This window comes from Varroa destructor, unplaced genomic scaffold, assembly GCF_002443255.2.
Source record: "Varroa destructor unplaced genomic scaffold, Vdes_3.0 BEIS01000001.1, whole genome shotgun sequence".
Classification (NCBI taxonomy): Eukaryota; Metazoa; Arthropoda; class Arachnida; order Mesostigmata; family Varroidae; genus Varroa; species Varroa destructor.
The window spans coordinates 48,366,437-48,382,390 of NW_019211454.1; the positions used below are offsets into that span (position 1 = coordinate 48,366,437).

Genomic DNA, 15,954 nt, shown 5'->3' on the forward strand with positions numbered 1-15,954 from the left:
TATATATATATATCGAAATTATCGCTTTCTGTATCAAACTGCAGTTGAACTGTTGTGGAGCACCGGTAATACCTGGCACGGATGGTACAAAAGCTCATTTAAATTGATAAGGGTTTTGTACTCAGTAACATTTGCTAAACATCGTTGCCGTATCTCCACTTATGACCTGAATAGAACTTAAGGTCATGGCGGGCTCAAGGACTCACAATTCAGTTCAACTTCACTTTGTCTTGTTGCCAGACCTGCGAAAAGATAAAATAGAATTTTATGACGCCTGTGTGGTACGTGTATCATCTGGGGACGGCAGCGCTTCTAGCTGTTCTCATACGGCACTATTAGTTATGTCTGAATAAAACTGTGAAAGTTCCCTGAGTAAATATTTTGATCATGAAAAGCGCACCAGAGCGCGTGCCGTTCGTCGTCAAATATTGACTCAAGTCGACTTAATTCGACTGCACGAGTGTGAGGAATCGATCAGTCGTACGGCTGATATTTTGACTGATCTTAGAATTTAATTAACATCGATATATCTATACTGCGGAATATGTGTGTAGATAAAGCTAAACAATATGACCACTACTCGAACGATACCTCTGTGTATGCACGAGGCGGAGTACTCACAATAGTTATCGATTCATAACCGCGCTTCAGAAAAGTTTCTTCTCGATATAGTATCTATACGTTATTTACATTAGTCTGACTTAGATTAGTTAGTCGTGACTGAGAATAAGCACTGGCGGTCGACCTCTCAACAACGGAAAAAATGAAGGGACTTTTTCCCCAGTTGATGATTATTTGTCTTAATGGATTTGGCCTAGACTCCGTCTTCGTTGGCAGCTTCCTGCTACTGGTGGACAGCCCTATTTCAACCAGTCAGCCGCTCTGCACCGTCAGCAACGACTTAGTTTTTCTTTTTCTTCGCTCACAATTGCCTGCGACTCGTTGATGAGTCATAAAAACTATTTTACTGTTCCATTGGCACCGTCCACGCTCATCCCTCACGTTTTCATAGCTTTGAAGGCTAAGCTCGCAAATATTGTAGGCGCACAGCGACCTCTACCGGATCGTTACGGTGCAGTGTGATTTGCTTCGTGCTGATGGCGCTAACGGGCGATCATATGTACACCTGAGTTTGGACGCCAGTATTTCGCATGCAGTATTGTTTCTTGTTATTTGGCAGTATATAGTACGTATATGATACAGAGACAGATGTGGCATGGTAGATATTCAAGGTAGGTTATTATGTGTTATAATTTATCGCGTAATAACTATTATGAAATTTATATTTATTTTTCATTATCTTTCTAGCGACTTTATGGCGAACATTTGTTCCTGTAGCGGCGATTTATATATGTTGTAAATATAGCCATTGCACAATTTAGTAGTGGCTGCAGACGTCATTTGCGCGGTCGGACGGCCAAACACTGGGCGTACCCATTGACATGAACGTCGTATCGCGACTGCTTGGCAGTCGCCATTTTCCCGCCCGGGGCAGTGCAGCCCGTAGTGTACGGGTGTCAAGAGACAGTGACTGCTGTGGCCGGCGTCGCTGGATAGACAGACGTATAATACGGCGGCGTCTATGTGAACGCGCTCCCACATGACAACAGACGTGACAAAGACGTTTCCTTATCGTCCCTAGCAGCTGCAGCGATTGCTGCAGCTGCTCAGTAGCCAACCACCTGCCCATCTGAACGGACAAGTACATGAACCGCGAGTCTGCAACTGGATAGCACGCAAATGTGTTCCGCTTGACGTTTTCCGAAGCGGTTAAATAGACCCATTATCAAGAAGATTCCATTTTCGTACGCTGGCTTGAGCCTCGGCCCACGGCCTTGACATACTGATAAGCTAATTGTAAAAAGTGGCGCAAAATCTTGATGACGACTACAACAGTTGTTCGGTTCGTGTTGGTCAGGGTGGCTGATTATTGGAACTTAATTGGGGGGGGGGGTCAGGGTTAGCGTTAACTAGCATTGTAATACGATCAACAAAAGCTGCCGCATGGCACACTAGATTCTCAATAGCGTTTCGGAGTGTTATTGGAGCCAGAATGTGTGAAAAAAATGGTAACAGTCAGCAAGCCGAGAAGCTACATCAATAATTCACGAATTTACAGGACAACTGTCTCGTTCAGTAGTGTTGGTTTCTAGTAGTAAGAGGTCATATAGAAAGCAGAAATATACTTGCAACTGATTGTTAACACACTTTATGATAATATTCAAGTTAGGAGACGACTAGTCGTCAGCGCATTGTTACAGGTTTTACTTTGCAAAAATAAATTCGACTGTAAGGTAATATCGCTAAAACACATATTATTCGAGCGGTGTTTTTATTGCTTTTCAACTTGTTTCTGTATTAAACTCAATAGTGATCTATATTTGTAAATGCAGACAGACAGAGCGGCAGCACTTTTGATTATTTCGAAAAATCTAAACTGTATGGGACTAGGTAAGATGTAGCAGAAAAAACTGGGCCACTAAAAAATTATACTTTGCTCGGTCTAGTTTCTGACCAAGGCCTGGGTTTTGCTTTTAAAGTGATCCCGCCAGCCCCGAATTACTGGCAGCGATCCAACAAAAGCCACAAGCACGCCTAGCCCTGGGGCCATTACAATACAACGTTTCTCTTTTCTTCCTTGTTACCAAAACAGAACAAGCAGATGGCTGTCGGTGTGCGTCACCTCGGTTCGATATGAAAAAGACTCGCCCATTGGTAAAGAAACCGTGCTGCTGCCGTACATGTTCTTTGATTTTTCTTTTGTCGTAATCTGCCGCATAACGGTCTTTCTCGATACACAAAAAACTAAGTGTCTTACTTTCAGTGGAAGACGTCAGAGCCATTTTAATGTGGATCATTTTTAGCAGGCAGTATGTAACAATGCAGCGATGCCGGTCCGCTCAGTTCAGACCAAATTCGACGTTGCTTGGCAAGTGTAAAACTTTGTTCCTGGAGCAACGTCTATGTATGGAAAAGTCTGTATGTCTATCTGGTGTGGTTGATGTATGTGTTCAACTGATCACCTCAAGCACAGCTCTACTTTAAAGCACATAACTTAGCGTTCTTAAAACTTGCTTAAAAATTAAAGGCAAAGCTGATGCAGTTCGTATTAGTCTTTTTTTTTTTTATTAGTTCTTGCTACGCCTATACCGCCAGGTTATATTGTTCCCTACTATGAAAGTCAATTACAATGTACAGGTCTGGCCATTGATATCGGTTATGCCGGAGCTGACGGAAGTGGGGATCCTGGAAACGTGAACGGGTCGACCAGAGAGCTTCTTGTGTTACATTATCACACTCTTAGCTTACAGCCATAAATTAGTATAAGCTGATTGTGTAACAGTTGGTTTTAAAACAGAGCGGAAGAGAGGAAAATGAGGATTCGCTGGTCAAGCAGACGGGACCGACCATATTGTGGTCAAAACAAATTTCCGCAGAATCATGGAATTATAGAAATAAAAGGGGCCGAAAGTATCACTAAATGAAACAATCTAAATTGGGGACAATGCCTTGTGCGGTCGGTATCTGCCATCAGTTGTTTTGTTACATTTCACTAGCTTCATCTAATGCGTAAATTACTACGCGAGTGTATACCATGAATACGCGTAAAATTAAACGTATAGATAAAACGGCTCCTTTACAAAGTAGTGTGGTTGTAAGTATAGACGTACGGCTACGTATTGTACAAGACTTTTTGACTCGACAAGGGCACTGTGTTGTCTTTTAGAGGTGTTTGTAAAATGACGCTTTGGGAAAACACGTTCTGTAAGATCTGATTTCTTCGCTTCTATATAATCCTCTAAGATTAACTTATTCAAATCGATGGATTTAAGTAGCACACGTATCTTGTTCCCCGTTCATTGATGGCAGTACACAGCTGTTGACGAATACTAACAATATCAATGTTGGTCCTCCACGATGCCGGTCGTATCAATGGGCAAAATTGTAAATTTAGCTTTTCGAGGCGGTTAAGGCGGTTCATTACACCGGCGGCAACAAACAGGCATAGTCAGTTGCATAGCGTAGTGCAAAATATTAGGAAGAGCAGAAAAAGAAGAATAGAAACTCTACAGAATATGGTCGTAAACAGCTGAGCCGTGAGAATGGTTTGGTATCATCGGGGTTACTACCATCGGCAATGACTACATTACGAGGGTTGTTGCCGTTTTTGCTTATGTTTATATCTCTCTGGCTGGCTTTATTTTAATCGATGCAACTGACTCTCACGACCACCTGACACGCATCACGCGTGAACTGATATCACACGGCGCGCAGACACATTTTATGGCTAGGTATGTCGTCATATATATATTCTGTTTTTGATGATATCAAACGTTTTTTCGTTGTTGTTCTCTTTTGTTATTTTTGCTTAACGTGACCCGTATTGGCCTGACATTTGGCCTTATCGTTTCCGCACCATCGTATAAAAAGGTCCAATAGTGAGTGAAATAAAAGCGGGGTTGGATAGTATGACAGCCGACAGCTGAGTAGTCAGTGTGCAGGCTACTAAAACGAGGCCACTTAATGGTAAAAAAAAACACTTGCTTTTCTAGAACCACTTTGCCATATGATGAGTTGCAAATGATAATAAGACTATTGATGGTAAGAGTGATGGCAGTGATAGGTAACGAGGAAATCCAGTATGCACTTGCCGGTAAATATAAAGAAAACTGTTTGAAAGTAAAGACCGCCATGCATTTGTGATTGCTCAAATTTCATATATCAATAATATGAATATAGAAGTAGATTTTATACCACTCAGGTTTTACATATTTAGCTTTTACACCGGTTTTCGTGGCATTTGGCACTGGGCTTCACTTACATAACTGAATTAGCGATTCTGCAATCTAGCCAAAGAATTCCTCTAAGAAAAAAACAAGCACTTAACGGAATCAATTTCTCTTTTTAAAAGTCTCCATGTATTTACAGTACGTATGCTAGGTCAATTGTCGAAGTCTGTTGCGTAATGGAATCGTACAGCTAAAGTTCCCAAAAAACACAAAGGGTAAAAAGTTCCCAAATAACACAAATACATACGTGACACAGACGTGTTTATTTTTCTTGAGTTTAATTCCATCATTTGTAGTTACTCAGACGTTAGTTATAGTTTTAGTTCTTTCATTTGTAGTGTTCCCCACTGTGAGTTAATCTGACAAATCCGCAAACGCCTTTGTTGTCCTCGCCCCTTTATTCTTTTGTTATTTTTAGATGCTGATGGGTTACTCAAGTCAGCAATTCCCGCAGGAGATGCTACGCTTCACTGTAACAAACCTGCACGCGCAAAACCTCAAACGGAGTCTGTTCTTCAGTCCCGATCCGTACGTCAAGATGAGCGTACAGCCGGGCCCTGGAGAGGGCGTTCTACTCTTACCACATCATGGGCAAGTATTACGCACCGCCGCTGCCGAAAGCACAGTGAATCCTCGTTGGACGCGACTCCAATTCGAGTTTATCGCCTATCCGTCCGACGTGCTCGAATTCGAGATCAAGGACAAATTTTCGCGGCCCCGGCCGCTTATGAGCCGTTTCCTCGGAAAGTTGCGTGTTTCCATACAGGAGTTGGTTGCGCAGTGTGGCGCAAATCACGTCGCCGAGCTCAGCTACCCGTTGCTAAGTCGTAACCCTAGCGACCAGCCGATTAGTGGTAACCTTCTATTCAGCTTCTTCCTTGAAACAGTGGGTGCCGTCGACCCGTGGTTACACATCCGACAGGTACATAATCCTGTATTGGCCGAAGCCAGTCAGAGTTGCAGTACAGGGGGATCTCTTTCAACGACGAGTTCGAGTACGTCACTGAGCGGACACAACAATCCACCGCCCCCACCAGCACCAGAATCCCCGCCAAAGAGAAGTACATCGCTAGCACATCGCCAGCAACAACAGCCGCTTAGGCGGGGGATTAGTCAAACGCAAAGTTCCGAGAATAGAATTGGCGGAGATGCTGTTTCGACAATGACGACGGCATCGACAGCGGCTGATTTGGCAGTGGTCACAGCAACGGCGACGAAAGCGGCCACTTCTAGTCCGTGCGGACTTTCCGAAGAGGCTGAAGATGATGAGACTAGCAGCAACAGCATTGAAGGAAGTGGTGCGTCAGAAGAAGGCAGCAGTGAGGTAACTGACAGGATAGGAACCGACGAAGCAACTGGAACGTGTGCTAGACCTGCCGAAGATGACCCACACCCACCACCACTTCCACCCAAGCAAAAAAACGTTCACAAGCCGTTGGAAAGGTAAGCCAACCGTAAAAATATTTCATATATATCTTTACATTGATCTTGCTTGTCTTTGTCTTTTGAAAGTACACTACAGTGTATATTTATAGTTTGTTGTTTATCTAGTCGAATGCATGTTTATGATTAGCGTTTTGCAATCACAGCTATAAAATTTTCATGTACCATCGCCAATGGTCATGCGGCTGCGACTGGTATTTTCGCAGGTCAAACGCGTCAAATCCTGGCGGAGACGAGTATTCCGTTACGTCGCCGACAGCAACCACAGCCGCAGGCGGATCTGGCAACACAGGTGCATCTGCAGCCAGCTATTCTTTTGGAGGCATGACAAACGGAATTATAGTGGGGAGTGCGGGCGCTGCTCCATTTGCAACAAGCTGTGATAGTTCCTCGACCAGCAGTGAAGATGAAGGAGTCCTGGACAACCAGACAGGACCCGACGATGACGGAGCTGAAAAAGAGGCGGTTCTTGAAACAGACAACCGAGCAGGCGTAACAGGACTGATAGGAAATATCTCACATCTATCACTTGAACACTGTTCCCTTCCGCCCCTACCGACAGCACCTCAACAGACGAGAAGGCCTAGCTCCAGTAGCATTGGTAAGTGTTCATTCTCGTGATTTTCTCCTCACTGACAGAAACAGTGTTCATTGAACAGTGTTTTTTTTTTATTCAGGAGAGATTTAACACAATCCAAGTGCTATACACGCGATGATAGAGCCTATGTTCAAGAGGAGGATAACAAATAGGCACTGCAAAGTCAGATTTTACCGGCATGGCGACGCGCGAATGGGTTCGAACACAAATGCTTGCCTGACGATCGATACCGTTATTCGTTTTGCCATCAACGTGCTTTTGTGACGTAATGGTCTTTTGTTAGAATCGTACAGAAGCATCGTAACTAGCCTCCATGTGAACGGAAATTCAGAGGTGACAGCCATTACTTGGGGCCAACGATGTTTATTCGCGACAACAAGCCTGGTGGCGCTTGAGTTTCTGTAGTGAATCACGAACGGTAAAACGTGGTGAGGACTGGGTATTCTCGTGGTTTACGCAAGTATACTTGCCATCCGTTATAATACTGTAGGTGCAATTTACTGCTATTTCAATATTGCATCATAATCATCACTTTTTGTGTATATAAATGCATGGCTATATACAATGCGACAGCGATATGTCGGAGATATGTCATGTAGCCTTGTGGCCATTTACTCGGTTATTATTTGGTAGACGCAACTGATCGCGCCGTCGTAGTTCCACTAAGGATCGTAGCAGACTGGAGAGAAACGATTGTGTCAAGGTATAAATACGACGGTGGTATCCGATCACGGCCGGCCTTTGTTAAATGACCAACACTCGATTCAATCTATTCTCTGATCAATTAAGCGGTTCTGCAAATGTGTTTACCGCTGCTGCCGTGCTCGCCACGCAACGTTGTCTTGCAAGTTGTCTATCTATAGTGACCGAACCGGATCACGGAATAAATATACAGCGTTGTAAAATTTCGCGTAGTCAGTTGTGGGTGCATGGTTCCTGTAAGAATGCAAAAAAAAAATGAACGAATAGCGTACCAACGAGAACCGAAGACCTGGAAAAATATTTGTGGTTATGATATTTTCCGATGGTCAAATTGTGCTGCCGGCTATGGATTGGCTGTCACCTAATACAGAAGTAAACTATTAAAGGAAGTTATTTTAGATAAAGAGGATAGAGAAGAATTTTGTCATGATCGCTGTTCGATTCGAGGAAATTAGCTGCATGCGTGTTACAAGAGCTGTCTTCTTTATTTCAGGTTCTAATCGTGTGGGGTGTTCAAATATAGAAGAGTCGATGTGCAGTAGCAGTTGTTTAGACGCGCCACCTGACATGTCTGTCTTCAGTTGTGTGATCAGGGGCGAGTCCGTAGAAAGTTGTGAACTGGGCTGTTCTCCCTCGGTAAGTTGTACGCAACTGATTGACTCCGGGGGAGTGCCGCAGGGCGGCACTAATTTCCATGGGTTCGATTCTGCGACAATGGGCGCATCTGTCAGTAACGTAACGCTTGGGACCTCTGTTCACCAGACTCAGCAACAGCAACACCACGCTGCGCATCAAAACAATGGTAAGTCAATGCTGACCAACATGCAGCGTAAGGGGTCATGTGGATGAAGACCGTGTATTTCGGGTAGCCTGGTGGTCACCTCATATGAGACGATGGTGTATTTATATATTTTTTTTCCTGAAAAGTGCACTGGCATTAAGAACAAACAGTCCCCGCAAAGTACGGAGAGTACCCAACGCGACAACGATTCGCTTGTTTTCTATCCTGAATATCTGTCGCTCGAAACGATGACGCTTAGCGCTACAGAAAGCGTTACAGCTACCCCCGCTACCGCTCGGTAACACAATGTAGTCCGCTATAGGCCACGTTTTCATTGTGCATTCAATGTAATTTGTCAGATTGTATTTCCGTTGCAAAATTTGGCAGTCGAAGTTGTTCTATAGAAAACATAGCACGATCCATCAACGGGCTTATAGAAATGACAAACAAGATTGGAGGCGGTCACCCCGCTTTTTCCGGAAGGCTAACTCTCAGCCCGATTTCATCAGGGGTCTTCATAGGGCACAGTATGGAATGTTTGACGAAAACTGAGCCTGCAGTTGTGTCCACGGACTACGCTGCAGTTAGACAGCTGACTTACTCTGAGCTTAAGAGGAGTTAACAAGCTGTTTTCCGCCAATAGGTGGAAATTCTTACTTATCGCTTGGTACTTTTTAAGCAAAAGGCTTGAATCTGATATTATCTTTCAAGTATCACATTATAGACCTTTCATTGGTTTGATTAGAAATGTTGGACATTTGAGAACGTTTAATCAATATGTAAATAATACGCTTACCACGTACATACGAGACTAAATATTTGGTACTGAATATCTCAGCTCATCTTACTCAAAATATTATCGAGCTTGTAAATAGAAGATTTTAATAATTAAAATGCCATAGTTTACGGTAGATGAAGCTTTATTCATGAATGGTCTTCCGTTAATAGAGTTGCACTGGTTGTAAATTGTTGTTCCGGGATTTCTCGAAAATGTCATCTATATATGATCCATACATCGATGCTCTATTACAATAGCGACTATTGCTGGACCTTACGATTTTCAAATTAGTTCCATGGTTTCCTGTTTCTCTCTCTTCATTTGGTTGGCAAACACCTGCATAAGAAACAAATGTGTTACCCGCAACTTTTAACTTAGAAGCAGGTCTTCCGTTTAAATCGCTAAGGAAATACTTCATATTTCTACTGAATGAAAACTTCATTGAGGTAAAATTCCAATAGTTAATATGTACACGTGAAAATCGTTCGTGCATTTAATGTATTTTGTGCACGTTTTTAGATGGCGGTGCTGTGATAGTATCGTCCACGGCAGTATCAGTAGGAATGGATGTGGGCAGTCATGAGGAGAGAAGTTTGGACTCGTCTTCGTCGTCCAGCGGATGCTCGCAGATAACGATGACGGATGAGCCCAGTCTTTCAGAGGACGGCGACTCCGATTCATCTGATGATGACTCGGAAGAGCAGAGCCACGATAACAATAAAGCCAATCGACGTACCTGTGCTGCCCCCAGAAACTCACCATGCCAGGTAGTTTCGGGAGGGCAAGACGCTGAAGTTACAGGACATAGCCCGTCAAGTTTACAGGCGCTTACACAGGTTGGTATCAGCGCGTGGAAGTTTTCGGCCTCCGTATACGATGTTCCTGGTACGACAAGCCCCATTCAGCCCGGTTTAAAATTGAAAAGATAATCTCCCTTTGTCAACACTTGCGTGCTCCATATTCACATCTGAAGCAGCATCAGAGAGGCGTATACGGTAACATTGACGTGAGGTCCGTTAGCAATAATTCAACTGATATATTGTTTACGTTTAAATAAAACGCAATCTAAAATGTTCCTGTACCCATCCAAACGAACCCTGCTGTAACTTACAGGAGTCGGTCCCGCATAGCAATTGCGCGGCAGCCTCCGCATCGGCTGACGGTGCTGGCGAGGCCGCTCCCAGCTGTCCGCTAAGAACGGAGAGCCTGCGAAGGAGCGATATGCCCCCCACAGACAATAACAACGCTAGTAGCAACAACTTATCAATGACGAGGCGTCAGGTTCCACTTAGTGCTGAGGATCGCGATCCACAGGCGGTCCTATCCGGCGCGAGTCTAACTAGCGATCGACCGCCGTCTCTCATTCATTCCCATGGCGGTAGCCAGCAAAATAGTGACGAGCAAAGGGAAGAAGACAGAATTGACGGCGGCAGCAGCAGGGACACGACGGCAGGTGGGCGAAACACAATCACGCGGTTACCTTCCATTCCTGAACGAACAATTCGCTATCAGCGGGTAGACGTCGACGATCCGTTACCAATGGACTGGGAGGCGCGAATCGATTCTCATGGCCGCATTTTCTACATCGATCACGTTAATCGAACGACAACGTGGACCCGGCCCACGGTCGCCCCCAGTGGGACAACTACCACAACTGGCCAGGTCGGCCTGGCGACGCCCGCCTCCGCCTCATCTCTGTCTACCGAGCAGCTACAACGGCAACAGCTTGATCGGCGGTACCAGAGTATTCGGCGTACAATGAGTATGAGTCGACAGTACGGCAGTTTACTTCGGGAACAACACCAATCACAACGAGATCAGCAGGGATCGGCTGCGGGCCATCAACAACAGGCTGGCGGCGATTCTCATCATCCTTCATCGCACCATCATCATAATCATCACAGTCATACACACAATCCGCGACTCGCTTCTATCCTTCCTCAGCCAAATCTGACGATCCAGAACGGCATCATCAATTTGCAGACAAATCCGCAGCCATCCCCGCCTAGTGGGGTCATGCTTTCGCCTGGGCGCAGTTCGCCACCACCACCTGCACCTCCTGTTACGCCCATGGCATCGGTGACGACAGCGAGCAGTTCTTCCCCTGATAGTTGCCTGTTAGACAGCGGATTCGTTGGTAGCCCCTTAGGGGAACTGCCAGCCGCACAGCCTGCACAGGCTACCGTTACTGCACCTGCTTCTGCTGCTGCTGCTGCCTCGGCACAGGCTTCTGCCATAATCGGTAGTCATAAGCCATCCGGGGCCTCGAAGTACCTGAAGCTCCCCGCGGTTCGATTCCTGTCCCGCTCAGACTTCTTTAATGTCCTACATATGAACGATGAAGCGTTAGCGCAATATAATCGCTCATCGAGTCTGAAGCATATGATCAGTAAAATCCGAAGGGATGTCTCCAGCTTCGACCGATATCAGCACAACAGGGACCTCGTAGCACTGCTAAATCGCTTCGCCGATAGAAACAAGGATTTACCTAGGGGTTGGGAAACCAAACTCGACCGAAGCTCGAAACAGTTCTTCATCGGTAAGTACTACCTCAATCGAGCGACTGCTATATTCACATATCTAATGAGCATTTAAAATAGTATAAATTATGCATAAACTGGATCGAGACAAACTCGCATTTAAGCTACGCACATAATTAAGGAATATTAGCTGAACTGGTAGCATATTAAGCCCTTCTTTAGTGGCTGCGTGTATTACATCGATACCGTATTCATATTACATTGCGATTGTGTTATTTCGATAATATCAACATCGACTTCGTAGATCACGGAACACGAACAACGACATTTATTGATCCACGTCTTCCATTGGACGTGCCCTACCTCTATCCAAATAAGCCTGTCGTACCCCTAGCTGCTCGAAGAGCTACCCGAGGGGATGCACAAGCGAGCTCTCAGCTCTCTCAGTCGCTAAACGCGGCTGCTGCGGCGGCAGCGGCAGCAGCAGCAGCGGCAACCGCGGGAAATGGAACAGCTACCGTGGCGTCGGCCCAAACTGGCACCATCAGCCCCGCTGGGTCAGGCATGCAAGCCCCTCTTGGACCTGCAAGCAGATCAGGAGCAACGCCGGCAGATGAAGGTGATGGTGCGGCGTGTTCACGTCCAAGGCCGTCGTCCTCTCCACAACCGCAACCGGTTCCTCCGCCTCGGCCCCCACAAACAGCTCCACCGTCTGCAGGCGCTGCAGTTCCCCCGGTACCATTGGCTCCAACGGCGTACAATGACAAAGTCGTCGCCTTCCTACGACAGGCAAACATTATGGATATATTACGCGAGCGCCAGCCATCGATCCGCGACAATAGTCAGCTGCGCGACATGGTCAATCAGATTCGGCAGGAAGGTGTTACAGCTCTTACCCGCCTCAGTCACGACGTCGATCTCACAATTCTGCTTAGCCTCTTTGAACAGGTTAGTAGTACTTATTGTTAATTTCGTTTTGTTCTTGATTACGCATTTATATTACGTATGTATTTATATCACGGCTTACTTATTACTTTAAGGGTCCTATTAAAACTCTCCATTATATATTTTTATCCGCTTCCGTCCATTAGGAAATCATGTCCTATGTGCCAGCTGCTTTATCACAGGCCGCGCAGAATTCCCCACACTCGTCACCCGCTATGCAAAGGTCAAACGTTCGAGCTCCTGCGCCATACAAACGCGACTTCGAGGCTAAATTGCGTAGCTTCTATAGGAAGCTTGAGTCAAAAAGCTACGGCCAGGGACCTTCAAAACTGAAGTTGAACATCCGCCGGGACCACGTATTAGAAGACGCTTTTAATAAGATAATGGCTGCAAGTAAAAAGGACCTGCAGAAGAGCCGATTGTACATTGGCTTTGCAGGTGAAGAAGGCCTTGACTACGGTGGACCGTCGCGGGAGTTTTTCTTCCTGCTTAGCCGCGAGCTTTTCAACCCATATTACGGCCTGTTTGAGTATTCGGCCAATGACACATACACTGTTCAGGTATCACCGATGTCTGCCTTTGTTGACAACCAGCACGAATGGTTTCGTTTTTCAGGCCGGGTGCTCGGTCTGGCTTTAGTGCATCAATTCCTACTGGATGCATTCTTCACACGACCGTTCTATAAGGCGCTGCTTCGTCTGCCTTGCTCCCTCAGCGACCTTGAATATCTCGATGAAGACTTTCACCGTTCATTGCAGTGGTTACGGGACAACGATATTTCCGATCTCGGTCTTGAGCTGACATTTTCGGTCACCGAAGAGGTTGCCGGAAAGACCCTAGAAAAAGAGCTTAAACCGGGCGGCCGAAACCTTCAAGTGACTGAGCGAAATAAGAAAGAATACATTGATAAAATGGTGAAATGGAGACTAGAGCGCGGTGTCGCTGAACAAACCGAGAGTCTTGTCAAAGGTTCGAACTAAATTTTATCATCAGATATCAGTATGCAACGGAATTGAGACTTGTTTTATTTCAATGACGACAAGTACTTGCATTCGTGCAGCGTAATATATATATATATATGTGAATTTCGGTAAAGACAACCGAAGAGTACTTGTGCCTTGCGAATATTGCCATAACCAACCTTCTTGCATTACCTTTCAGGGTTTTACGAGGTGATCGATTCACGCTTAGTGAGCGTGTTCGACGCCCGTGAGTTGGAATTGGTAATTGCTGGAACAATGGAAATTGACATCCACGATTGGCGAAAGCACACAGAGTACCGCTCGGGGTACCACGACTCGTATCCTGTCATCCAGTGGTTCTGGATGGCTATTGAAAGATTTGACAACGAACGCAGATTACGACTTCTGCAGTTTGTCACAGGAACCTCAAGTATACCGTACGAAGGATTTGCAGCACTTCGCGGTTCAAACGGGCCCCGAAAGTTCTGTATCGAGAAGTGGGGAAAGCCAACCAGTCTCCCAAGGTAACTTTTGTGTAATAGGAAAATGTTAATACTCTGCAGTATGTGAGTACTTAGGCAGCATCAAGTTTTGATCCTAGTAGTTCCTAGTGTAATAAACGAACATTCATATATATTGGATTCGTGGTTTACTTGATCTCGTCCTTTCTGTTTCAGGGCACACACATGTTTCAATCGGCTGGACCTACCCCCGTATACGTCATTTGAAATGCTCTATGAAAAGTTGTTGTTAGCCGTTGAGGAATCAAGCACCTTTGGAATCGAGTGAAGCGAAAAATGTTCAGAAAATACTAGATACTTTGATCGCGTATGGCGACAAATCTGAAACGAGGTGCAAATATAGGGGAAACAATATTGAGGCGAGGTGGACCATAAGACGTGCCGAATGCTCTGTGATTTTATGTAAATACTAATTATACGATATATATGTAATAGTCGCACCGAAGGGGTCTCATATCCTACTGCGCTGTCCAGACTCGTGATTGCTGGCCAACCTATACCTGATAAGTACAGAGTGCAGCTTGTAAAACACATCATTTTTTTCGATTGGCTTCACTGTGAATTATCGTTGAACTCGACCATTATCGTTTCATCAATTTCGGCCATTTACTGGTTCGCTAAGAGGTTAGAGATATGGCCAAATCGGTAGCAATGGCACAAGGTCGAATTTGATTGTTCTTGGTTGGACAAGCCATATAACTGTACCAGCATATTTTTCTATTACAATATTGTTTCTAGACAAACAGCTTTTGAATCGACAAAACACTGATCTAAAATGAAAATGGACATTGGTCACATAGATATTCAACGCATCGATCGAATCGGCACATTATTCCAATTAGAATGAGAAACATCAATATTAAACACGTGACGGTGAAAGTAGGTGCAGTACTCATGATGAAATGACGTGTACTAAACGGAAGACGAGTGTTCATAGCATTTAAAAAATGTCCGAAAAATGACACAAATGTTATTAAATCGTAAAGGGAACAGAAAGATAAAAAGACTGAAGAAACTGAACGTAAACAAACAGAACAGAAATTGGAAAAGATGGACACATCTACGGGATCCTCCACCCATTTCTACGAGAAGTTGTCATAGTTTTTTTTCCATGATAGCTTATTTTGACATCTCGTGTGGACATACAAGGTTACAGTACATCATATGGTTGCTTACTTACTGACCGGCTGGCTGAAATACGGCGATTTGTTCAGTGTGCCTGTTGGGCTTAGCCAACTTGCTTTGCACCGTGTGCGTCGTAGCTTTTGCTTACGCACACTTCTGCATATTTTCGAATGAAAATAAAAGGGTCGGCGCATATGACCGATGAAGATGGAAATTACGACATAACATATGAGGTATATAACGCAGCACAGCGTTCAAGCTAAATGTAGATACTAAACACCAGTAGACATTTCCTCAATGCTGTTTCTTTCATGCAAATAAATAACGAATGATAAGTAAGTGATGCTTTGGCCACTGCCTTGGAGGGCCCAAGGGAGAGGCATTAACAGTTCTGTCACTGTATGCGCGCTAAAATTAGGTATATAGGTATATATATATATATGCCTTCTTTAATTCCGTAACCATCTGCTTGAGCATAATGTTGATACAGTATGAAACGTACGCATCCTGACGGAATCAAGAGAGACTTCGTGTATATAGTTGAAGCAATTGAAAGGTTGGCGAATAATACGAAATGACGACGAATGTAATACGTAAGCACCAGGCCTGCCTAAAACAATAGCGAATAACAAAGAGCGTGGGACAGTTTCGAACTTTGGAGAATCGAAGCATACATCATTGGTGAGAAAAACGTAAATGTAAGTTACTATCCGAACGGACTTCCTTTTGACCCGCGTATGGCCTCGTCACAAAGCGTAGTATCTGCTAAACGCTCATCATATATATACTTCGTTGTATATATATCACTGAAGAACAAATATATATTGTG

The 15,954-nt window shown here is 44.7% G+C and overlaps 1 protein-coding gene across 5 annotated transcripts in view; it reads left to right on the top strand.

Moving 5' to 3' along the window:
* The window catches only part of LOC111255572 (E3 ubiquitin-protein ligase HECW2-like), a 41,260-nt gene extending 25,792 nt beyond the window's left edge, over positions 1–15,468 (top strand). For all 5 annotated transcript variants that reach the window (XM_086978176.1, XM_086978175.1, XM_022817670.2 and 2 more), the window contains 9 exons: positions 5,209–6,233; positions 6,440–6,834; positions 8,027–8,335; positions 9,612–9,928; positions 10,206–11,631; positions 11,877–12,520; positions 12,664–13,486; positions 13,679–14,003; positions 14,157–15,468. In XM_086978176.1, coding sequence (XP_086834302.1) covers positions 5,209–6,233; positions 6,440–6,834; positions 8,027–8,335; positions 9,612–9,928; positions 10,206–11,631; positions 11,877–12,520; positions 12,664–13,486; positions 13,679–14,003; positions 14,157–14,268 — 5,376 coding nt within the window. In that variant the 3' untranslated portion in view covers positions 14,269–15,468. The remainder of the gene's footprint in view (positions 1–5,208; positions 6,234–6,439; positions 6,835–8,026; positions 8,336–9,611; positions 9,929–10,205; positions 11,632–11,876; positions 12,521–12,663; positions 13,487–13,678; positions 14,004–14,156) is intronic.
* Positions 15,469–15,954: the final 486 nt, after the last annotated feature.